Source organism: Orbicella faveolata, unplaced genomic scaffold (genome assembly GCF_042242905.1).
Source record: "Orbicella faveolata isolate gen_17 unplaced genomic scaffold, um_ofav_v1 contig_15, whole genome shotgun sequence".
Lineage (NCBI taxonomy): Eukaryota > Metazoa > Cnidaria > Anthozoa > Scleractinia > Merulinidae > Orbicella > Orbicella faveolata.
This window is the reverse complement of record NW_028301542.1, coordinates 1,778,807-1,803,893: the sequence shown is the minus strand read 5'-3', so window position 1 is coordinate 1,803,893 and position 25,087 is coordinate 1,778,807. Positions and strand designations below refer to the sequence as shown.

At 37.0% G+C, this 25,087-nt stretch overlaps 1 protein-coding gene across 8 annotated transcripts; it reads left to right on the top strand.

Moving 5' to 3' along the window:
* Positions 1–317: 317 nt before the first annotated feature.
* LOC110069126 (RYamide receptor-like) lies at positions 318–25,048 on the top strand. Of its 8 annotated transcripts, none has more exons than XM_089287855.1 (2): positions 318–475; positions 21,914–25,048. In XM_089287855.1, the coding sequence occupies exon 2, from the start codon at positions 22,058–22,060 to the stop codon at positions 23,243–23,245; it is 1,188 nt and encodes a 395-aa protein (XP_089143981.1). In that variant the 5' UTR covers positions 318–475; positions 21,914–22,057; the 3' UTR covers positions 23,246–25,048. The 8 variants fall into 8 exon arrangements, with proteins under 8 accessions (XP_089143981.1, XP_020632247.1, XP_020632248.1 ...); XM_020776588.2 differs by lacking the exon at positions 318–475 and adding an exon at positions 1,208–2,983; XM_020776589.2 differs by lacking the exon at positions 318–475 and adding an exon at positions 5,455–5,614.
* Positions 25,049–25,087: the final 39 nt, after the last annotated feature.

Genomic DNA, 25,087 nt, shown 5'->3' with positions numbered 1-25,087 from the left:
GATGATTTTCAAACATTATTTCCAAATCACAAACATTCAACCTTTGGCTCCCCAGTCAGCGAATATAAATTTCACTAATTATCGCTCAAGGAAAATGGTGCATTCCTTAATTTACTTCATCAGGCCAAAATATTAATTTGTTTTGGATTTATCTCAGTCTTCTCACGTTGCTACACACTTGATTTGCTAGGCTGTGTCATTCGGCAGAAACCCATTTATAGTAATTTTTCCTTCCGTATCACTTATCTTCATTATAGACCGAACATCTTTGGTTGATATTGTTTAATTTTCCTGACGCTGGCACTCAGTCTCGTAGTCTGGAAAATTAATTGTTGTCAGTTGGACGTCTAGAAATTCATTATTTTGGGGGTATTCAAAAGACATTTCAAACATGCCCCCTTGGCAGTAAGTCTTCAAACAACAGTGGCACGACTTTGTTCAGATAAACCAACCCAGCCTCATAAAATAAGCTCAGGTTTGTACTTCTGGTGCATATCGCAACGTCGTTAAATGTTAATATACCTTATCGCACCTTTTTGTAGTCTTCGGTGGCATAAACAAGTTCGTATTTTCGGGCCAAAATACCCTCAAATGAGCCTGACAAGTCCTACCAAAAAAGGCTCGACTAGTTATTTACCGTACTCAAATTCGGCCATAAATCTGACCATATCACGTCAATGACTTGACTTTGCAGGATTTCAGGACAGTAGAATTGGTTCTGACTGGCAAACTGGATTGAAGATTTAGCTAGATTTGGGTTCGGTGAAGTAATATAGTCCACTCGAGACAGTGTTTCGTCAAATTTACGAACACAGAGTAGAAAGTTAAAAGTACGCCACGCACTGGATAATTTTTCACGTACTTCAAGGTTGCCAATGTTTTCTTCGCATATTGTTCCTTTGGAAATCCTTTTCGTTCGAAGAAACCTGCATATTTTTAATAACACGAGCGATCAGCACGTCGTTTTAAAGTTATAAATAAGCTGTGTGCTTGCTATGAGACAATCATCGTTAAAAATGACGTTGACGGCAAACGGCTAGCGTTCGTAATTAACGGCAAAAATTAATTGTAACACGAGCGATCAGCACGTCGTTTTAAAGTTATAAACAAGCTGTGTGCTTGCTATGAGACAATCATCGTTAAAAGTGACGTTGACGGCAAACGGCTAGCGTTCGTAATTAACGGCAAAAATTAATTGTACACTAAAGCAAGAACATTAACATTTCTTGTGAATATATCTTATTTGCGCTGGACTGATTTAAGTGTTTGAAGGAAAGAAAACAATTAACCGTTTGCCATCTGTTGGAAACTTAATTTTGCAATTCCTTTGTCACTGCTTAATTCCGTTTGAGAATCTAGACCAGCACTTGATGAGAGAAAGGAATCCATTCACAGAAAACAAAGATATGTCACAAAAAATTACGGCTACTTACAGGGTCAACACCCAACCCCTCCCCTAAAAAGACAACACAGAACTATCAACTGTTACCTTGATTCATTCCGACAATTTGAACTTTATCACAACATCTTTCAACTACATTGAGAATTCATTCATAGTCTGTGGCACTTAAAAAGAACTTTATAAAATGTGAGAGGCGTCAAATTGCTGTACTTCTAATTTACCTTCTTTAGACAGGGCGTAATTAATAGTCATTGGATAAAGTGAATGGTACGTGTTCAAATTTTCCCACTCACTCGCTCAAAAGCACGTTTTCTGAGTGCCGATTAGAGCCCAAATGGAGCCTAGTATTTAAGGACCTCAGTGACCGTGTTTTGAGTTATTTTGGCCACGTATAAAATTATCTTTCAATGAAAAGAAACCTGAAAATAGTAGTTTACTAAGATAGCAAAACACCAAAGGTATAATAAAAAACCATAAAGGAACAAGGATGGTTGAGGATGGAGAAGATTAACACGGATTACAAACGACGAACTTGAAAATTTAGGCTAAACTTTTCAAGATGTGCCAACGTAGCTCCCCTAACTTGCTTACTATGGAGTATCTTGAATACGTAATCATAAAGTTTCTTTGTTGACAAAGATCCCTTAATATTTTTACGCAATCGTTTCTCCCCAATATAGAAAGAAAATGTTATAGATCATTTATTTAGATGTCAAGTTATAATTCCTTTAATCTAGAAACCGTTTATTTTTGCAATTGTTTGGATTAAATGCCCGATGCCATTATTACAGAAATATATCGGAATTGTGTTTGTGATGACGAGGATTGATCTCTCCTTGTCACCATTTCGCTGAAGTTAACTCTGACAAAGCTTCAGACTAGATGACCGGCGTCACACAAGACGACGTACTCAGTCTTAATTGAAAAAAACATCAGCTGTAAGTAATCGCGGATATGACTGAAATCCCTCAGTGCCAGTTTTTATCTACAGAGAGCGTCTGGCCGGAGCAATACACGTAACACAGAGTTACTAGATAATACTCTTTATCTCTAAAGAGGCAGTCACAAAGAAAAATCAAAGTAAACAAACTACGTAAGCGGAACATCATCAGCTCGGCATTTCAGGCACTTTTTATCGTGAAGTTTGCATGAAATTCTCGATAGCTTTCAGCGAGATTTTGCTCTGTTCTAGATATGAGTGTATGTCGTCATTTGTACGTGTTGTAGTTGGTAGTAGGCGGACAGTTCCAGCTGAATTTATCTAAATTTCATCAGGTAGTATTTTAATAACGCCTGATGCTTCCTTTAAATGTAGGATTTTAATACATTTGTGAACTTGGCGGGTCTAAGCCACATGTAGATACAACTAAATTAAATTCATACCTATTGATGATTGATCACGTACACAGATTCGTACAATGTAATAAAAGTTAAAAAAAATTAAACAGATTGGGCTTTGTAGAAACATCCCGAGCATCTCCAACACTCCAAGACGCGCGCCCTCAAGTAATTCAACTGAAAAAAAGTTAGAGTTTCTAAATTCTCATTTTATGGCCTTGTACTCTGGAGGAGATCATTGAGGTGAGCACAAGCCGAATAGTCATTCCAGAACCCTTTTAATGTCAGTGAATTGACATACGCCTCGTACCAGTCTTTCTCGTAATTTAAATCTTCCCTTAGGTTAGTTGCTTGTTCCTTCATAGTTTATAGCAAATGCTTGAGTCTTTTGTTCACTTTCATATCTTGCATATCGCTCTGGGATGGAATAAAATGTTTGAATTATATCGGCTAAAGCTCCCTGGTGCGATGGGGAAAACAAATTCATCAAACGGTTTCCTATTTCCCCATCTAAGATACACACTACATTAGCTTTTGCGAGTAAATCAGTGACACATGAAATCTTCCCGAACAAGCCTGAATTTCTATCAGGCTTAATTTTTTCCTAAGTTGACATAACTGCGAAGACTGATCTGTTTTGTCTATAAAGCATTCCTTTTTATCAATCTCGATTTTGATTCACTTCTTTAATCAAAGTCGTTTGTATAGAATTAAAGTACTTTAAATCAAACTAGAATTTCATAGCGTTTTCTTAAATATCAACTCATAGGTGAAAATCAAATGCCAGGAGATTCAGAAAACGTTTTCGCGCCGTATTCATGCATGTCTTTACCACACAAAGTTTTTTTTTTTCTTTTTTTTTTCCCCTTACATTACATTTGCGTGGGTAGAGGTCCTTGTGTCAGAACAAATGACATGGCGGCTTTTTAAAAGGCATTAAATTCCTTATCTAGACTTTCAAGAGGATTTCTTGACGAATCCTGAAATTAAAATCTTTTGAAGAGGGTGAGAGCAAAAGCAAAAGGGAAAAACATACACTGCTTATGTGTTATTTAAATATTAAACTGAAAGTAAGAAGGAAAACACCTGCAGGGCTTTAACAGTCAGAAAAAACCTCGAGGCGATGTGGATATGACCTTCAAGAGTGCCAGCGTATTATTTATCTTTATTTTATGATGTTTGAAGCAGGTTTATTTATCTATCTACCTGGAGTTCTGAACAAAACATAGAGCCATCGAGACATAGTTCGCTTACACCGGATTTTTTCACGGCATAGCAAAATGTGATTAACTGATTCGTGGATGATTGTTAATTACGTTCTAAGAAGACAAACTGCCAGTGGGGGCTTTGTAAGTTCCCTTGGTCACGAAATACTGTTACCTGTTCTTTTGGGGCAAAAAAGTACCCCATTTTTACAATCATGCCTTAAATATCGTTCATCTCTGCTTTCGTATTATTATTTTTCAAATGTATCGTTATTAAATGAAGCAATATTACAGAATGAAAGATCCATTGAGGAAAATCATGTGATACGTGTTTGTCTCAGTCATCGGAAGACGCGCAGTCTACTTTGTTATATTCAAATCCGGCATTTGTACCTGTTAAATCAAAACTGGGTGATTCTTCAATGTTTTGAGGTTATTATTTAAGATCCATTCTGCACGATGGAGTATATTTTCACAACTTCTTTCGGTTCCATGATGGCTTGAGCGATAAGGAACATCAGAGCAAGGCTGATGTTTCTACGAGCTACATCCACTAAGAAAGTAAATCGACTCTGCCCATAGCGGACACTTGACTTTCCAATCTTAAAAATGAAATTCAGATAGTTGTGTGGTGATGAAATAATACTCCACGTAGTTACACACGTCAAAGAAATTACAATATCCTAGAACTGTCTTTTTTTTAAAACGTTTACTGCGCGCGGTCGTTGAAGAGTGACGGTTTAAAAGTAGAGAACTTTTTCAGTCTTGTAAATGGAAATTATTTCTTTATGAAATGCTGCTAAAAGAGGAAAATATATACAGCAACCGATTGGGAATCACGTTCAAACGGAAAAAATAACCCATCTAATTTAATTTGCCCCAAAGACTCGACAGCATAAACAAGAAAAAACCTCGGCCCCCTCAAAACTCTAAATAAGGCGAATGAAATTATGAAAGCGTGCCAAATATTTTTAATACAACCTCGTTTCGCCAAAAAAAATTCGTTGCCTCCTGGAAAGGTTTAAGAGCCTTGAAGACAATACAGCTTAATTTTGTAAAGCCTCTACGACGTATTTTTTTAAGTCACTCTGTTATTTCCTTTTATGAAGGATTATTTTACGTTCTACATGGGAAATTTGATTTGAGATATGAAATACCACGAAAACGTAAGAGATGCAATTGAAAGAGTAGTCGCTACCTCTTATTATTCAGTCCCATTACCAAACGCGATAGTCACGTCGCTAAATGATGCAAAAATTTATCACGGAAACTATGTTATAAAACAAGAGAGCGTGAATTCTGGCACTGCACCTTTACGTGCAGAAGGGTTTAGAAGTTCTGTTTAAATAAGATCGACAATTGCAATTAGGTATTACTGGGCTGACATGACATATATCTACAACTGAAGATAAATCTTGACAATTGTTTCTCTTGACGGAAAGGTTTTTCGACCGCCTTTTTGATATGTTTGCATTTTAAGAGGGGCAATTGATTAGCATATGAGTATGTTTATATAAAAACTAACACTTTAAAACTACGGTAAACATTTTCATCTCGCGTCCGTGAACAGGCCGAGCGAGTTCGCGCCAAGACGGTACGGTCAAGATATATCTACCTTCAGCGATTTATCAAGAAACAACTTGGGAACGAACTTTCTTGATGTTCTAAGGTGAGTGGAATTGTAAACGATTCAAAGGAAAGCATTCAAGTCAAACTTCACCAGCGCGTTAATTGGGTTTAACGAAACCGTGTCTTTTTACTCAAAACTTTGGTAGTCTCTTAATCCAATTCAGTTGCGGCCAAAGTTGTTATTGTTGCTGCTGTTTTTTTTTTGTTTTTTTTTTGTCAAAAGTTATTTCTTTTGTGGGGTAAAATATTTTCACATTTTAAAAGAATAACGACCCTGCAAATTTTGAAGATCTTTGTTTCAATATGTTCACATAATTTGACGCTGAAGATATTAACAATTTTCTTAAATTCATCTAGACACTGCAGATATGATATACCAGTTATTAAAAACCTTTCAGTCTAGATGCCTCGACGAATAATTTGGTTGTCAAAGATACGTGCGAACTTCGTGAAAGAAAGAGTCGTTTTGCTACTAAATCCACAGAGTTTACATCGCGTTTGACAATAGCCAGTTTCACTGTCAACGACGTCAAAGCTCCGCTCTGAAACTCAAGAGAGAACTTCCCCCCCCCCCCCTCCAAACGTGTTGTAGTATATCAAAATTAAAATAGAAAGGCTTCATCACAGACTTCAAAACAGTACTTATAGGTGAAAGTACTGCTAAATAGCTCTTACTTGAAAGGTCACACACTTGAGTTTATTTCACAGAGTTAAAAGAAAGAACCACCTTGTACAGCTTAATAAACAGTACCACATAAAAGTACTGCTCAACAGCTTTCATTTGAATGGTCACACACTAGGGTTTCATCCACAGAGTTAAAAGTTAAAACCACCTTGTACAGCATAATAAACAGTACCACATGAAAGTACTACTCAATAGCTTTCATTTGAATGGTGACATACCAGGGTTTCATCCACAGACCTAAAAGTTAGAACCACCTTGTACAGCATAACAAACAGTACCACATGAAAGTAATGCTCAATAGCTTTCATTTGAATGGTCACACACTAGGGTTTCATCCACAGATTTGAAAGTTAGAACCACCTTGTGCAGCATAATAAACAGTACCATATGAAAGTATTGCTCAAAAATAGCTCTTCATTTGAATGGTCACGCACTAGGTTTTCATCCTCAGACTTAAAGGTTATAACCACCTTGTACAGCATAATAAACAGCCATATGAAAGTACTGATCAAAAGCTTTCATTTGAATGGTCACACATTAGAGTTAAATTCACAGACTAGGCCGCTAGAGCCACCTTGAACGCACAACATGTAATAAACACTGAGTACCGCATGAAAATACATCTAGTCTTGTAGCTTTAAAACTGAGCGGTCACAATTATGTTTCATTCAGAAACCTAAAAGTTAGAACGCCATTCGGATAAATCGCGGATTAAATTCGACGGTCATTTTCCGTGTATATTGCCGACGATAAGAAGATAGCCTCTTAAGGAAATTAGGAGTTAAAAGTATTGACATTCCTTGTGGCAAAATACAGTTGCTACACTCACGGAAACTTTTAAAAATATCCTGATAGCGGCCTCTAAAGGCAGACAAAGCTTCAACTTAATTGACAAAGTAACAATCCGAAATGTCTAAAAATATATATTCGTTTCAAATTGGATTGAAGTAGGTTGTTATTGCTACTTCAAGTCAATACCAGTGTTGTTGGCTGATACGATTTATAAATAAGGCAGATACGGCTTACGGGAGACCTCCGGTGGTTGATAAGTTTGAAAAGTAAATATAAAAGACTTACTTGATGTCTCCTTCGTCATATCGTCAAAAGCCAATTATAAATATAAGCATTTTATCTCTTTTTTTATTCAATTTGTTGAAGTCACAATAAGAGATAGACGCTGAGATTTGTTTTAAAATACACGGTTTCTTTCCATCTTCACCGCTATAGATGTTCAGACACATCAGACTCAATTTTAGCGCTTGAAGTATATTTAACTGTCTTGACATACTTTTGACCAAGACATTGTTTTGATTTACAAACGGACGTCCAAAATGCTCTCTCCCTTTAACCTTTAAAAATTCTGCCAAAGCCGTTGCTTTCTCTGTTTTGGCTTTTAAGTGTAGCGGTTCTTTTTAAACTTATCCAACGGCAAGGATCAACCGGCGGCCGACAATACACTTGCGGCTTCAGAAAGGAGTTGGGTTTTTAATGACATTAAAAGGCGTCGGCGTGGAGAAGTATTGCTTTCCATGTCAGTAACGTACTCCTCGACACGGAACATTAGCGGCCAGATGAAACGTAGAAAAGAATCGCGCTATCTACCATTGAAAATTGCTTCTTACTGGACAAGTGACCATGATAAAATGTGCTTCTTTCCAAGAAAGACCGCTGATGAGTATTTTTCGAATCGAAGGGATGCGTTTTCTTATAACCGCCGAGAGTGCGGAAAATTTCCTTGATGTTACCGCAAAAGTGCTTATTGGAAGACATTCTGCGTTTAAAACTTGGTACGACTTACTGCAGTATGCAGCGATTTTGGGGTTTGAAGAAAACTGCGGTGCATTTTTTTTAAACAAAGGATCAACTTTTAGCATACTGGAAGTGAAAAGCAGAGCAACTCTATAGTAGGGGTAATGTAATGAAGTAATATCGTTCTTTGTAGCAAAAAACAACTATAACCAAGGCTGGATTCGAATTGGATATGTTAATAACTATCTATAGAATACACGGTGAATTGCGAAACAAACTGCCGACGAAATCTCCACACTTTTCCTTGATGTTTCGGAAGAGAATGATATGATTAAGGCGCAGTTCTAGCCAGTGCGACAAAACTAAAGCCACTTAACAGTATTTTATGTGGTAATGTTTATGGGTTTGTACAGCATTGCTCGAAATTTTAAAAAGTGTTTTGATCAAAGACCATCAAACCTGAGTGTGTGACCATTCAAATGAAAGCTACAAGTACTGAGCAGTACCTTCATGTGGTGCTATTATGCTGGTGGTTCTAACTTTTAAGTCTGTGGGTGAAACCCTAGTGTGTGACCATTGAGCAGTACTTTCATGTGGTACTGTTTATTATGCTGTACAAGGTGGTTCTAACTTGTAAGTCTGTGGATGAAACCCTAGTGTGTGACGATTCAAATGAAAGCTACTGAGCGGTACTTTCATGCAGAAACTTCATGTGATACCGGCTTTTTGTTTCTTTTTCTGAACAATGCCAAAACTTTTAATTTAATTTTGACTGAGCTTGACAACATTGAAAACTGTTTACCTAATGGAAGTTCCAAATATAGCATTTTGTCAGTTGACGGTTTCCATCCACTCCAGGCCTTCGACGCCAAGCCCATTAAGACTTTCCTTTCGACTAGTCAATTGCCATTCTTTTTAAAGAAAATGCGTGCTTGTCGCTTCATTGACATTTGCAAGTTGCGGGGTTTAAAATTTGAGCCCTGACAGTCGAAAAAAAAAAAAAAAAGATTGTTATGGGTGATATTTCAGAGATCTTTGTGACCACCTTGAATTATTTTACTTTGTTCCCCGGGCGAAACTGATGCTATCGAAGAGGTAAATTTAAAACAAAACTACTTTCTGAATTTACTTTCTGAGAGATATCTTTATACGAATTCTGCAATATATATGTCAGTTTTTCATGATCACTTTTGAAACCAGCAGAAGGAGCGGATGTTTCAAGTATATACGAATATATATGCAAATTAAGTACTTTTGTTTTGTTCGGGAAGTCTCAGGCGTGACAATATAGACTTTGTCTTATGGATGGCATATTAAATAACATTGAGAGCTAGGTCTCATTTGGCGAATCAACAAATCGAAAGAAAACCGCAAGAAAATAGTGAGTCACCAAACAACATCTTTAGTCTTTGACGTCGGCTGAGGCAACACAACTGTGCGTGGATAATTTTCAAATACGGTAAGTCGAAGTCGTGAGGCATGTAGCATATGTAATGAGATGAAATTTTCCTCGCTGAGAAGTTGATATTGGTCGTTTAATTATTGAATTTTACTTAACAAATAAATGTCTTAACAAATAAATGTCTTGACCAACAAACGCTTTCATCCACTAGTACCAAAGTGACGGCAGGGAGATACTGGTGTGAGAGTCGCCGCAAGAAAACCTATGATTATTTGCAAATGGACCCCCCAGAAATGTCTCCTTTTCAATTTAGTAATATTTACCCTGTGTCAAGGTTGTTGTGCACCTGTCGAAAGTACAGTTGTGATCGATGACAATATATCTTTCAAAAATATCAATGCTTTGTTAAGCAGACTAATGATGACAGAACACAATATACTATCGCGGCTAGATGCGCCACTAAGCTCTCTGAATTGACATTCAAATAAATCATTAAATGCATGGTACCCTTAAAAGAGTTAATATTTAAAATTTTAGACTGAAAGGTTATTAAGTTATCTTCTAACAATTCTTTAGATAAATATCGTTTTTAGAAACTTTTATGTGATGGCCTACAGTGCATTTACATGTACAAAGCATGACCCATGTCAGTTTTGAAAATGAACAAAGAATTAGTTTTTAATTTCATGTCGCAGGTGCAGCAGTAGGCTTAATCTATTTCCGAGTTTTATATTGACGTATGTGTCGTAAAATAAAATAATGAGGAGTTGAAATAGGACTAAGCATTCTACCAACTTCAGGAATATTCTAAGTGCACGTCTTGCCCAAAGAGGACAAATAACGTTTCAGTTTTGTCATATATAAAGAAGGTCAACGTGATACGCATAATTTTCAGTACACTGAAAATATTGAAGATAGGTTTTTATTCAGGCGCTGAAAAAACTGTTTACGTTCGACGAGAACTCCGTTAAACGACTTCATACCGAGTTAATTCCTCACACAGATTACGGACTCAAGCTGACTTTGATTCCGCTCACCAAAGTCTCACGCCGAACCAACAGTTTTTATTGAACGCGCCAGTCGGAATACCAAAGGTGACCGAAAAGCAAGGTAATAATCAGTGCAATTTCAAATATTTACCGTTTGGGTTTACAACGTAAACGCGTTTAAATGTTCTGCTAAAAATATGCATCTTGTGTATAAGTGCCCCCAAAACGTTTTCAAAAGAACAGACAACATCTCTAGGGCTGATATGGGATTCCACGATGAAAAGAAAAATAGGGCATTGATATTTATCAAAACTATTTCAATTTAGAATTTTTCACGTTTCGTGCGAAGGTGTATGCTCTAGAGAAGAAAAATTAATTGGAATCAAACATCTCAACACAAATGCGTCACTAGCTTTGCTAATCTTTCATTTCAAGCCAAGTGGCTAATTAAGTTCGCGGAAAACCAAGATCTCTTTAAGAATTGAGTGAAGTTTGAAAACCTAAATTATACAAGTGTTGAGTGTACAAAGTCATTTGAAAGAAGGAAAATAGTTTTTAAAAATGGTAGATGGCATGTTCGTAGACGGGTTTTTACCGCCGTGGTAGATTTTATAATCAACAATTTACCACCCGTTTTATCGAATAATCTTTCCGAAGGATAGCCAGTCTCATACATTAAAACATTCTTTAAAAAATAACCGCAAGCAATTGCAAAAACATTTAGAAAAACGCCGTCGGAGACCTCCACAGGATACTTTAACTGTTAGGCACACATATGTACTGAATCGTTATTTTAAAAATAAGAGAAAACTTCCCGAAGAGAGACGAGGCCTATCATAAAAAAATAATAATGACAAAAATACATGAAATGCAAAAGGGTGTTCTAAAATTTTTAATTAATACGTTTTACTTCAATTAGTGCCGTACTGATTGCAGTAGTGATAACATTCTTATTAAACGGTGAGATATAGCTGCCATGAAATATGGAACCTCCTCAGGTTGTTGCAAGCATTTTTGTTTCATATAAATTTCCTCATTGCTCGAGGACACTTTTTCAAATAACAAGCCGGGTAGTTTATAACTTTTCTGTACACTCCATACGAAGCAATTAAACTGCTGAAATTATTTTCTACATTTCTGCTTTTTGCGGCATAGTCAGTGTTCAGATCAAACTCAAGTCATTCCATTTTAAGCATTACAAGTTTGGGCAGTGTAAATTATTTAATCACCAAATAATGTTTTTCGTTTCCAAAATTGGAATTCAGATCGAATAAATATATTTGTCATCTGAGTTGTTGAATCAACTTCCACAGCATGTCTGACTGCCAAAAGTACTCTTAAATCCAGGACTAGATGTAAAAATTTAAAAAATTACGCTTTTTCAGTAGGATATAATTTCGTGTTATTCTCTTCTTTTTTTTAAAGCTAACAATACTTTAAGAAATATCCGGTACTGTTCACGTATATACTCTGAAATTATAATTATATTTCCAATTTTTTCCAACAGGAGATAAGAATCAAATATTTTGCTATCGTGGCGAGCCTTGAATGGTTCATTTGAGTTCATTTCAAGATGAAAGTTGCAAGTTTTGCTTTGTATTTTTCAATTATAGTTGATAGCTGCGACGTTTATCCGGTTCCTACCTACTGGTATCTGAGAGTTTATCTGCCGTTCATGAAAAATCTACAAAATTTCTCAGCTCAGACCACATCCAATCGATGTAGCTGTCTAGGTTATGACAATCACATTTCTTAAAACCTCTCCCCAGATTGGCGCAAATCGTCAAACGATGACATCAAAGTGACTCCAATTACGTATAAAAGCTTCTATTCTATTACCGATTCTATTTTCAGATTGGAAATGGACAGTTTGAGGGTACGGAAATCAATGTAAACACACTTAAAACCAATTTCCTATTTTAGATAGACAGTTGCAAAATTTTATGTTGAAGGATCTAGCCGCATATAAAAGAGCGTGATACTTTCAACAGTCGGCCATCTGTTTAGTTTGTAGGGCAGAACCTACTGACGTCTTTGATGTCAACGTCTTCCAATATTGGTAAGAAGAATGGTACGTTTTCTTTTTCTTTCTCTTAGTGGCTAAAACAATGTTCCAGAGCCCCTTTAAAGGCAGATCGCTGTGCTGTATATTTCCATATAATTTCAAGACACTCCAAAACCTTTGGCAGTCGTAAACCAAACATTTAATGAATTGACATTGAAGTAACGATGGTTCAAAATTTCAAGGATAAAAACATTACAATATCGATCTCACAGAAGTTTGACTTCCAGCTCTGAAATTTTGCCAAAGTCTTAATCTACATGTAAGACAGTCTTCGTGTTAAATATTGCCTATATACTATACGAGCCTTTTATTACAATGTTCTGGCAATATATTCACATGTATTTCAACGAGTTCAGGTCTCTTCCTAAAAGCTGTCTGTGCCACATAACACATAGATTAAAAAAATACATGCCAGCTCGGCAGATCAGAGATTTTTATGGCCAAAAATAATAAAAATCTCTTGACATCAAGTTTTGGCTTTGCGTTTTTGTGGGAGAAATTATCAGTGAGTAATCTCTACTCCAAATTAAAATTTTAATTTACAGATCGAGTATACGAAATGTAATGTACATGTAAGCTGTGGCCAAATTTGTGTTTGCCAAATTCCATCTGTTCATCAGGTTTACTTGCAACAAAGATTGGCAATGCATCAGCATCAGAGCTAAACAATTTTCAGTGTTAAGAGTTCATTTGAGCTCGAGGTGAAAATCTTATACACGGCAGCGAAGAAGTTAGCGATATAGGTAATTTGGAATATCTGGACCGCCGATATCCTAGAACAGTTAAGCCAATTACCCCTATATCTAATATATTTTTTGCCCAGTGTAATATCCAAAAACCATTAAGGCTAATATCTTAGTCTAGTCATGGGGTACGCATTATACAACGACCTTAAACTCCTATCACTTTTAGAAAAAAGATCTTCGCCACGTAGCTTCACCGACCTGTTTATTTACGCTCCTTTCAAGATGAGATCAATCTCTTGTTCCCCGTTAACCAATGAACTGACCATAATCACATTTCATCTTTTTCCATTGATAAGTTCTAAGAGTGTTTACTAACAACAAAATTGCCATAAGGTCATTATCAGCAGCTTCAGTCTTCCCAAAATATATATATTTTTATAGCATAATAAGCACATTTCTACTATGTGACAAAAACTTAAATTTTACATGATTTAAAACTTGTAAAACGTTGAACGGACTTTGTCTGCATTTTTCTGATTATCATCAGAAAAATCGCCCATAGATACTGAATGTTGATTCAACAATTAATTCTTCGTTGGCAAGACCAATTCTGTCAATCTCAAAACATGTATGAGCTAGCTTGTTCAACTTTCATCTTAACACAGCCTAAATTTCCTGAATTTTCATTATTATTCTCTTTCTCGTGAGGGAAGTTTAAATATTTAAAACTGTAGACACATCTACAAACTGGAGTGCATGTTAATTATTCACCACATAAAATTGGAAGTATTAATGCTTCGGTTTTTTTTTTCTGCCAATCAAGTTCGCAAAATCCCCACATTCACTAATTCTGTAACTTTCTGCGTTGCTGAACGTAACGTGACTCACATGTTAATTATCCAAGATAGAAATTGCCGTCATGTTTTGCGAGGAGCCAAATCGCTCAATGAAATGAAATATCTTTATGACGTCAACACGAATGGCTTATTTATATTTTTGACATTGGCATCGGATAGGATTCTGGGGTTGTTTTTGGCTTATCAATTTCACCTGCCCCTTTTTTTTCTCAAGTACACGGTCAGACAGTATTTTAGCTTCCAAACGAGGTTTTTGGTCATTAGGAGTTTTCTAAAGCGTCACATTAGCAGCTAGCGGAAGGCAAAGAGATAACTCTTTGCATACGAAGTTCACCTTGCAAGTCGACGAACAGTACAAATGTTGTAGAGCTCGCTTGGGTAAGAAAAAATTGAAAAGATTGAAAGTTCAATGTATTTTACATCACTCAATATCATTTATGCTTTAGCAGATTAGGCGCAAAAACAAAATTGAGCGATTGCACATTTTCGACTATTTCCACCAATTTGAGAGCTGATACAATTCGGAGACCAAATTTTTGCTCTCATGGTTGAGCTTAGTAGGAAATCTTTCTGTTGTTCATTTTCATTTGATTACTTTTTGCATGTGTAGATAAGGCGGTGCAATGCCTTGTCTCCTAGTTTTCGGTTGTTTCTCTTCATATAAAGATAAGTAAACGATTAATTCCAGTTATCTTCGAAAAAAGCATGAAAGTTATAACATCTCGTATGTTCGACGTTTGAGAGCTGATACAATTCGGACACCAAATTTTTGCTCTCATGGTTGAACTTACTAGGAAATCTTTCTGTTGTTATCATTCTCATTTGATTACTTTTTGCATGTGTAGTATAAGTAAACGATTAATTCCAGTTATCTTGGAAAAAAAAACATGAAAGTTATAACATCTCGTATGTTCGACATGATTCGTTATTCCTAATAAAAATACGAAGTCTGAATACAATGTGCTAAAAAGCACACGTTCAGATATTTCCTCAACTGATCAAACAGGAATTCGATCGGGCGACAATTACGCTGCCAAAGTGCTGTAAACAAAGAGTCAGCCTTTCTATTTAAACAGGATAAACTGTTCGTGATCTTGACTGGATAAGAACGTTGTTTTTCCTTTTTAACCATTTCTGAATTAAGATTGCATCATTTGTTGCCCCCTAGTTTCTGTAATACTTGTAATCAGTGTGATATAAGCTGTACTTGTCCTGCTTTTCTTAGATTACGTTATGAAGCTCGGCTCTTTATTTAATGCCTGTGTTTTTAATAATGTTTTATTGACTACACCAACACCGAACTGCCAAGCTTCCTGCAAATATGATTGGTTCGTTCGCAGATTAGTAATAATGAAAACCTTTCAGGAGTTGCCTATCTATGTTAAACCTGTTTGGGAGATTTATTCTAAAAAAACATAGCAACTATTGTATTTTTTAGTTTTCTCATTTTTATTACTCAATATCAAGATTTGTTTCAGTTTTTGGTAAAGCAAAACGAAAACAGGACTTTGATAATAGGGATCGATAATTTTTCAGTCATTGAATAAGTCTGAAGGATGTAAACATTAAGGTTAACTAATGAAAAAGTTCACAGCTTTAAACAAAATGTTAAAGGGATAAATTTGTTTTAGGTGACAAGTGCAAGCGCTTTCACTGCCTTTTAAGCTAAACCATTGTAGCATGATGTAAATTAATTTGCTTTGTACTTGCTTGGCAGTTATCACCTTAAATCACTTCCGATTCTTTGAAAAACGTTTTCTATGAAATAATTAAACGTCACTTACTAAATAGAGCAAAAAAACTTGCTTGCTTGATAATTTTTGTATTTCTTGCAGAAACGAAATCTTAAACAGCATCGCATAATTCAGTCTCAAATGAGAAACTGTCTAAGTTTGGCAAACCTTCAACCATTAAGCTTATTTATTAACATTTCTACGACGTACTGTCATTTCATTTACGTGCTTTTTAATTGATTTGTTACAGTCTAGAATTTTAAACATCTAGATATAAAGATAACTGGTTGTTTTTCCCACGTCATAGTTATCTTAGACCTCAGCAATAAAACTTTTCAAGAGGGCTAACTGCGCTGAGTTGTTTTGAGCAATAAATTTGATTATAAACTCGGGCTAAACGTTAGAACTAAATTAAATGAAAAATGATCAATGTCTTATAGTCGCCATTTATTGACTAATTATTACTGGTATTAAATATGGCTACAGGACGCAACATTCTCGTTTTGAAAGCGAGGCTCTTGACCTTCTAAATACATGTTATATTACACATTGATTTTCGACCCTTTGCAAAAAGTCATTGTACGAAATCATTTCAATATGAAAAGAGATCTCGATAGGAAATTATCTGACTTAAGTGTCTTCTCTCATAGAAACTGACAGCTTTCACAGTGATAAATTGAACAATAGTAAACACGTAGTCTATGGAAAATTCATACCACTTAGCCCCAGGTTAAAAAAAATAATTGAAATCAATTATTTTATGCTCGCCACGCGTACCGCACAAGTACCGCACAAAAAACGTGGCTCAGTGTTTCCATCTCGCTCGACGCCAACATTGATATCATTAGGAGAACGCGAGCACAGTTTTCTGCCGAACAAGAGGTAAGCCGTTATGATGAAAGACGCTATTGTTCATTTTTAAAGCCGGTAATTAATCTCGCTGTACAATCTCGTGTCAGCCATTTCGTGCACAACAAACGCTTGGATTAACTTGAATGGATAGAGACATTTGCAAAAGTGAATCTGCATTTTTTCTATATAGCAAAACGGTTCAATTTCGAGAAGCGAGATCGACTTGAACCAACAAAATCTCACTGAAAATGACTTCGTCGTGGTATTTCTTGCAACTTTTTCAAATTCTACCTTCTGTTTCAAACATGTGCTTAAATTAATCAGTATGGCGGCTTCAAAGGAGCCAAAAAACAAGATAAGGGTTTTGCAAAATAGTGCCGTTTGGAAATTGGCTTTTTTAATTTATTGCCAATAATTGTACAAAGATTCCTTGTTTTCGAGTCTGCATATTATTCAGCCAGGTTTTGGCTGCGACTAGTGTTTCGAATTTAGATATAAGATGGACTTCACGCGATTGGGCCGACATAGGCGTTTCCACTAACTCTTGAAAAGTCAAGACCTATTCGGTATCGTGTGAACACTCTATTATCGAAGCAACACAAAAACCCAGCTACTACAAAGTATTTGCTTCTCTGTTATGAAGAAACTGGAGAAAGTCTCGTAGGGTTTCGGCGTATGAAAGATTTATGACCAAAGGTGTATTTGACATGGTTTTTGCGTTGGCACAAAAGATATCCGGTTTAGTGTAAACATGGCTTGAGCTAAAGAGACTTGACTGAGACTTCAACAACTTTCAGCTTGTCAGCTGAACAAAGACAAAAGGAAAATAAATACTAGAAAAGGTGCTGCACTGATACGAGTCTTGTCATAGTGAGTCAGTGACGTCTCAATAAGACAGTCAAGAACACCTTTTGATCGACATTTCATATTTTATCGTTGCCCTTATCTTTGTTTTGTTCCCAATCCGGTGACTCTTGTTTTCTCGATTGGAGAACTGAGCTCATTCTGTTAATTTTCAGAAAAACGAAGCTGACAAAACGTATTGTCTAAGGAAGTAGTTCGGACAGACAAAAAGTCCATATCCAATCCATAATTATAATCTGAGTCCATAAATCGGTTAAGCAATGCCTTCAAGGTCTTACATAACCCAACTTTACGCGTGACGTCGATATCATAAGAAACTCTCGTTAAGATACATCGTCACTTACAAAAATAACACAAAAAGTTTCGTTTCCTAGGCAACTTACATTTTCAAAAGTGACGGTTAGAGTCTTTGAAGAACCATTTACATCGTTTAGGGGTCTGGAACCTAGTGTTCTGGATTGACGAAAGCTAAGAGTAGCAGTTGTTTACACAGGATTTCAGACGTTAAATGATTTAGCTGCCATGAATCCCTAAGTAACGTAACCGGATTACAATATATTTTTTGGAAAACTGTAGGAACAGTTTGGGTTGTTTAGCATGTTTTTGTTTATGTTCAAAACATCGTTGTAAGTCATGACATCTTGAGTGAAACCTTGAGTGAAATTTTGCAGCGAAAACTTTCTAAAATCTTTAAGAGCGGCTTGCAATAATGATGGCGAGGAGCAAATTTGGATGCGATGGCAGATGAGCGTGCGAATGAGATTGGTTTTGTACTTGTGAGATGTGAATGAATCCCATTTATTCTAGAGGCCTATGAACTAATGTATTTTCCGGTAAACGGATGTCTCAAAAAGTGTTGTTAAGGCAGTGTTTGAGAAGTCTGAAAAGGGACTCTTACTGTTTTGTCAAAATTAAATAGTGAATTTGATGCTATTGTCTCAAATGTTTGTATAACGTAGACGCGCATTAGCAGTGTCTTTTCTGTCAAATTATGTTGAACGTCGCATCAACACATCTACACCAAAATGAAGGAAAGAATCTGCCGTTCATTACCTATCTCTCTTCAAAGTGGCACATGACAATGCTAAGCAAAACAAGCCTAAAGGTGAAACAGTGGCTACTCCAGGTCGTACTAATGGCAATCAAATACAAAATGGTTCTTGTTAGGGGCAAATTCCCGATAATAAATTCTGTAAAACTACGAAGTAATTTTGGGGCAACAGGAAGAAAGTACAGCTTGTCGAGACAAATATGTATTGTTTCATCAAGTGGCACATTTGCAAATAGAGAAGTGACATCCAAAGAGCACATTATTTCGTTGCCATGTTTTGTACACGATTTGGCCCAGTCTGCAAAACTAAATGAATCTTCAACCATGTGCTGGTTGGTGGAAATTGGCTGAAGTTTGTAAGTAAGGTAAGAGGAAAAATTGTAATCGCAGGTGTTCACCACGGAAGCGATAAGGCGGAAAAACTATCCAGTCTTATGAACCTTTGGCAGGCCATAAAATACCCCAGGCCCCGGTTGTTCGAAAGGTGAACAAAGCTATCCACCGGATAAATCACTACCCAGCGGTTAGTGTAGTTTATTTTACCAACACTTATCCACTGGATAGCGATTTATCCGGTAGATAGCGTTATCCACCTTTCCAACAACTGGGACCAGGAGAAGATGACTTACATAACTGGATGAGGATAAAGAACTTGGATAATTCGATGACTTTGATAAAATCAGGACCTCGATAATTGAGAGCTATAGGCGAATCTTTGCTGACGTCATTGTTTACATATTTCCTCATTAACATACGACTTTGCGCATAGAAGTCATCATGCTAAACAAGCTTTTACTAGAAAAACTTAAAGAGCTTGTGAAACTTAGTAAGTGGTGAAATGTTTGGCTTTTTGGGTGTAATATTCGAGGAGAAATTGACTTTCAAAAACATCAATATTTCTGTGTGGCAAAAGCGCTAATGAGCTCATACATTCTTTGTAAAATTTTGAGCTTTTAAACCCTCGTCGCACAAAAAGTATTCAATACATCGCGCTCAAATTCCTTGGGACAGTTAATCGTGCTGTGCCCTTTCAGTATTCAGTATTAATCTCTTTGTAGCTCCATCAGAAACTGTATCGCTCATGGTAATGAGGCAAATATTGTAAACAAAGATTCTCCTATAGCTTAGTAACACTTAACCCCCAAAAGGTACCCAATAATAATTTCAAAATAGATACTATCGATATGCTGATTTCGATGACCCGGATCGAACAGTCTCGCAGCGTTAACATATTTCTTGATTAAATGATTACTTCTGAGCAAGCTGCTTTTCATTTGTGACCACAGATGCCATATACAAAACTCCCCTAGCTTTAGAACTTATTTTAAGATGGCATCGCTTGAGGCTTTTTTTAAATCCTGGATACAATAGAGTTCTTTTCATGGATGTCGCCTAATCATTTGCATGCCTCAGTATATTGAAGCATTTACACGCCAGACACATTTGAGCGTGCGCAAACTTGTATTTAACCTTACTAGTGTTCAATCTCTCCTCGACCCAAAAACAAAGAGACTAGGTACAAGTCTGTTTGTGAATGAGATATCCGTCCATTTATCCCTATTTCCGAATAAGACCCCTTTACAATGGTTTCCGAGTTCCCAAGATCGAAGGTATCAAATTTGCGTAGAAAAAACGCGAGAAGACACGATTTGGCAAAACTAGTGAGCAAAAATGTTGGCTTAGTTTAACTTCGAATTAAGATACTTATATCGGAAATTATAATTACTTAAATAAATGTTCTGTTAATTTTCAGGAACTTCAAAGCATGTTACAGTTTCTGATAGTCATTGTATTTTCTTTTGCAATAATTTTCTTGCTCTAATACGCTGTAAGGGGAGCGCTTAATCCTGAAAGCTGTCTCCCATGGCAACCCTTCAACAGTTTCCTTACAACTTACAGGATTGTTTAGGGAGCTGTAGCAAACCACGACGAAGACAGCAACGAGAACGTTACCAAACAAAAGATTTAATAAGCAAAACAATTGTTATAGATATTTGTACATTTCTTTGACGTCCTCTGCAAAACAAGAACGTGAAATGACCAAGATCTGAATACTCTGAGAAACGTGAACGACGACTGCTACTCAATTTGTCGTATTTCCATTTGGAATTGAATGCTGTCATTGCATATTTATCCTAAGCACGTTCTTAGAGCCACTGGCGTACTGAACAGATATAGACAACTGCGAATTTCGCTGGTAAAGTATAAATTTCTTTTTGACAAGGCATCGTCCTCAACGTTGCCGTCGTCGTTGCTTAACCTCCCTATTGACAAACTTAAAACGCCATTAAGACTTCAGATACGATAGTGAGTCATTTTAGAGCGTGATCTGAATTTTAATACAAACCGTGTTTTTCCTGTCTTCTGACGATTTAGTTTTAGAAAACAATCAGGAATTTCAAGAAACGTGAGTTCTTTACTATCTCCTTTTCCTGTCCATGCACGTAAGCATATCTGAAGGTAGCGACGCAACTTCTAACACGCACTGGCCGAGATGAAATATGTCGTGCTCTTTGTTAATGGATAAAATTGCGTCCGGCTTTTAGAGCAGTACATTAGCTTTTGACACCACGTTTATACCTGTTAATCCTTCATTGTAAATGCGACTTCGGTTCAATATGTTGTTAAGTTCAACTGACGTGAATCTCGGAATATGCATTTGTTTTTTAATTAACTGCTAGTTTCAAAATGGATATACTCTTTACCTCACGGATTTCATCGCCGAGTAGTTAATGGTAACCAACTCGGTTTTGTCATATAAAAAACAACCCAGTTAATTAATGGTCTTTACTTCAGGCTGTCACCTTTCTGTTTGACTGTGTATAAATCACTTTTATTTTTCATTGTGTTTTTCTGGCGAGTTTTTCTAATTCTCTTTAATTCTATATTTAAACTTTCATGTCGGCTTAGTTAAGTTATAGCCCTTGAAAGTGTGCCCCATTATTTACCCTTTAAGTCAATTGTTGAATATATTTTTCAAAATTTGATCATTTGTTTACAGAGGTTTTAGGCACCTGTCGACGGAGCTAAGAATTGATTTGCGGGGAATTAGTTCGGTCAAGGAAATTCGAGAGATGCGAATTTTTTTAAATAAATATTGGGTATGACGTTCGTATCACCGATAGACCCTTAAAGTGAAGTAAGTGGTCAGAGTTATTTCACATGGTTTTCATTGCCACAGAGCAGCTAAAAGTCTTAACCGAAAAAGATATGGTAATTCTAAATTTGCAAAATGCTTGCAACTAAACAAGCGATTGTACACCACACAGGACATTATTACTCAACGGCTTTCGTTTATATTTGCATGGTCTACTAATATTAGTATTTCATTAAAAGATTCATAACTTAGAGCCAAATTAATTCACAGGAATTGAGGACTTATTGGGTTTATTCGTTGTTCTGTTAGGTTACATCACAACCACCCGCCACGTTCAGTTTATACTGAAAAAAAAGACAACAGAGGTGTGAAACAGAAACAAGTTGAATTCAGGAACAACTCTATAACGGGAATATTGACTGCAAAGAAACTCGCTGATAGAAGTCCAACAGCATGGCTTTTAACAATTCATCTACCACAAAAACCGACCACTTAACTTACACTCCTTCGGAAAAGATCGCCATAGTGTCAGCGAACATGCTGCTATTTTGCCTTGCAATCCCAGCGAATGGAATTGTCATAACAGTCATATCACGTGTACAGAACGTGCGGACGCCTACAAGTACATTTCTTCTGAACTTGTGCATCGCGGACATTTTAATAGCCTCCTTGTACATCCCGTTTGTCACGGTGGATCTGTACGTCATTGATTATTGGGTGTTTGGAGACTTCATGTGTCGACTGGTCTCTTTCCTGTTTTACCTGGCAACGAACTTCTCTATTCTGATCCTGACAGCTATCTCTGTTGAGCGATACATTTCCGTCTGTCTCCCGAGGCAGAAGCGTTTGACAGCCATGATAGCTACTGTAACTACAATTGCCTTATGGTTTGTTGCTGCAATCGCTGCCCTGCCAATGTTAATTGTCAGAAAATCTGTTCCCAATCGTTTGTTTGGCGAAAACGTCGAGTTTTGCGTGGAAACCTGGTCATTTAAGTACGCAAAAGTCTACAGAACGCTTATTCTGACTGTATTCTACGTAATGCCACTTGTTGTCATGGCCTTGGTCTATTACAATATCGGCAGGAAAGTGTGGGCAAGCGCCGATAAAACGCGATCAATGAAGCTCTCGACAAAGCATGCCTCCAACTCTAAACTCCGCCTCACAAAGATAGCACTGGCGATTATATTCAGCTTTACGGTGTCCTGGACTCCGTGGAATATAATGACTATATTGTTTTACTTCGACCGGAAAAATTATCCATACTCGGAACACGCAGCCCATGTGGTATCTCCCATGATATACTTCGTTGCTTTCTCCAACTGCGCCCTCAATCCACTTCTGTATTGCTACATGAGTCAAAACTTCAGGAAAGCGCTGCAGATTTTTCGGAAACGACATTCGCGTCGTGACCTTGGAGATTCGATAACTGCCTCTTCAAGATCTTCTAGATCAAGCTTTAGACGTTTTAGCAGACGAAGCAAAAGAAACGCAGAACAAGCTGCCGACGAGCTGAACGACGCGCCGCCTGAGGAGAAGGGAACTCTTCGGACCAACTCGGAGAATCACGATTGTTCCCGAACAAGCCAGCCCTCCGCGAACCACACCAGGGAATCAATTCTGATGATGTCGGCGTTGTAGAGAAATCTCTTTCAGATGCTGTACTGTATTAGCTAAAGTAACCCGTTTAGACGAACCGTAGGGTTTCTAAGAATGTATTAAACTTTTTAGAAGACCTTTTCGATGAAACTTTCCAGCATTCCAACAAACAAAGGCGCCGAAGTCAGGGTAGACAAAATTCAAAAAAAGGATAAAACTGTCCAGCTAATCTTGCTCTGGTGCTCTTGTTCGTGTGCGCTGAAGTGAAATGAGGAGGGATCTGCTACCTTTTGCAGGCGGAAATAAACACGTATGAATTTGGATCGAAACAATGAAGGTCAACATCTGTCAAATACAGTTGACTCTTAAGTTTTGTTTGTACTTTACAGTTACGTTTCTTGTCTGTATTATAGTTTATTTCATTCTTCCTCATCGTCACGTTAAGCTAGATTAGTGACCATCTCTTGAGGTCCATAAGTTCTGGACTTAAGCTTAATGGTTTCAGGCACTAAATCTATGAGACAACAAGTTGTAAGTGAGCTTGAAATTTTAGATCATAGATTCCAACTCTTAACTCGGGGGGAGGGACTAGTTGATACATTCGGCAATGAGAGCGATTCACTATAGCTAACCTCAGGCTAACCTGATACATACCGGCAGGACAGGTGTGAAAACTGTTCTTTCCAGGCATTTTCCAGAGAAGATCTCAAAGTGTTGGTTTAAAGGTGGTCATTTACATTGAGTGCCCTCGTGACTTCGAACTTGTGAAAGCCGCTGCAGGAGAGATAATAGAATTTGTTAAGGATAACTAAGAAAGTCCAAAATCCCATAGAAGTGGTTTTAGAATCTCTCTGAGTTAGATAGTTCAGGGCTGTCGTTACGTTTTTAGTCAACGGTTGTTCTCCAAACCCGTAGCCGTTACTTTGTGTCTGAATTCTATCAACAACAGGCAATTTCATACACCCGTTGCATCAAGGGAAAATCCAGCATACTCTGCCGTAACAGGTGTTACGGGTTACAGCCCTGGATACAACTCCAAATTGACCAGTAATTTAAACAGTTCCGTGCATTAACAGGTGTTATAATATTGATAGGACCCTGCGCGCGCTCTGATTGGTCAAAAACCCGTGTTTTATCAGAGTATAAAACATAGAAAAGCTAAGCGTGTTTTATTGTTTTTCGCCACATTATCTCTGTATCATAAAGCAAATGAAGAAGCCTAAGCCGTGTATTACACTGTGATAAAACACTCCGGACATTTGAGAACACTGGAGAAATGTAGAAAGCCCTCGCCTGCGGCTCCTGCTTTCTACATTTCCCTCGTGTTCTCAAATGCCCGTCGTGTTTTATCGCAGTGTAATACACGGCTTAGGCTTCTTTATTTGTTAAATAAATATCTGACATCTTGAAATAAGCCAGGAATTGGGTCTAGAAAGTCGCAAGATTTGATTAAAATATAAATTTACATTTTAACACAGGATACTCCACATAAACAAAAGACTTCAACGTGGGGTTTCGAACGAATTAAGAATACTTAGCAGTAAAAGAGAGTGAGGCGACTAAATAAAATTCACAAACATTACCTAATGTTTTTTGTTTTCCCTCTATCAATGAACGATTTTCCTCCAGTCTATGTTTCCCTGTGAAAGTGTGAATTATGGAAGGCAAAAATTAAGCTCTAGAAATAAACCTTCATGTGAGAGGAGCATGTGAGAGGCTACATTTTTGAAGTCTGGCAAAATAGGATCTTGGATTTTGGGTTGCTTGTTAGTTTCTTAGTTTTTATAAAGGAGATATAGTTGTTGATTACCAGAGAAATAAATAAACTTGGGTTTGGTCCTTAAATGTGCAGCTATTTTTCACCATTGTATCATAAGCCTAACA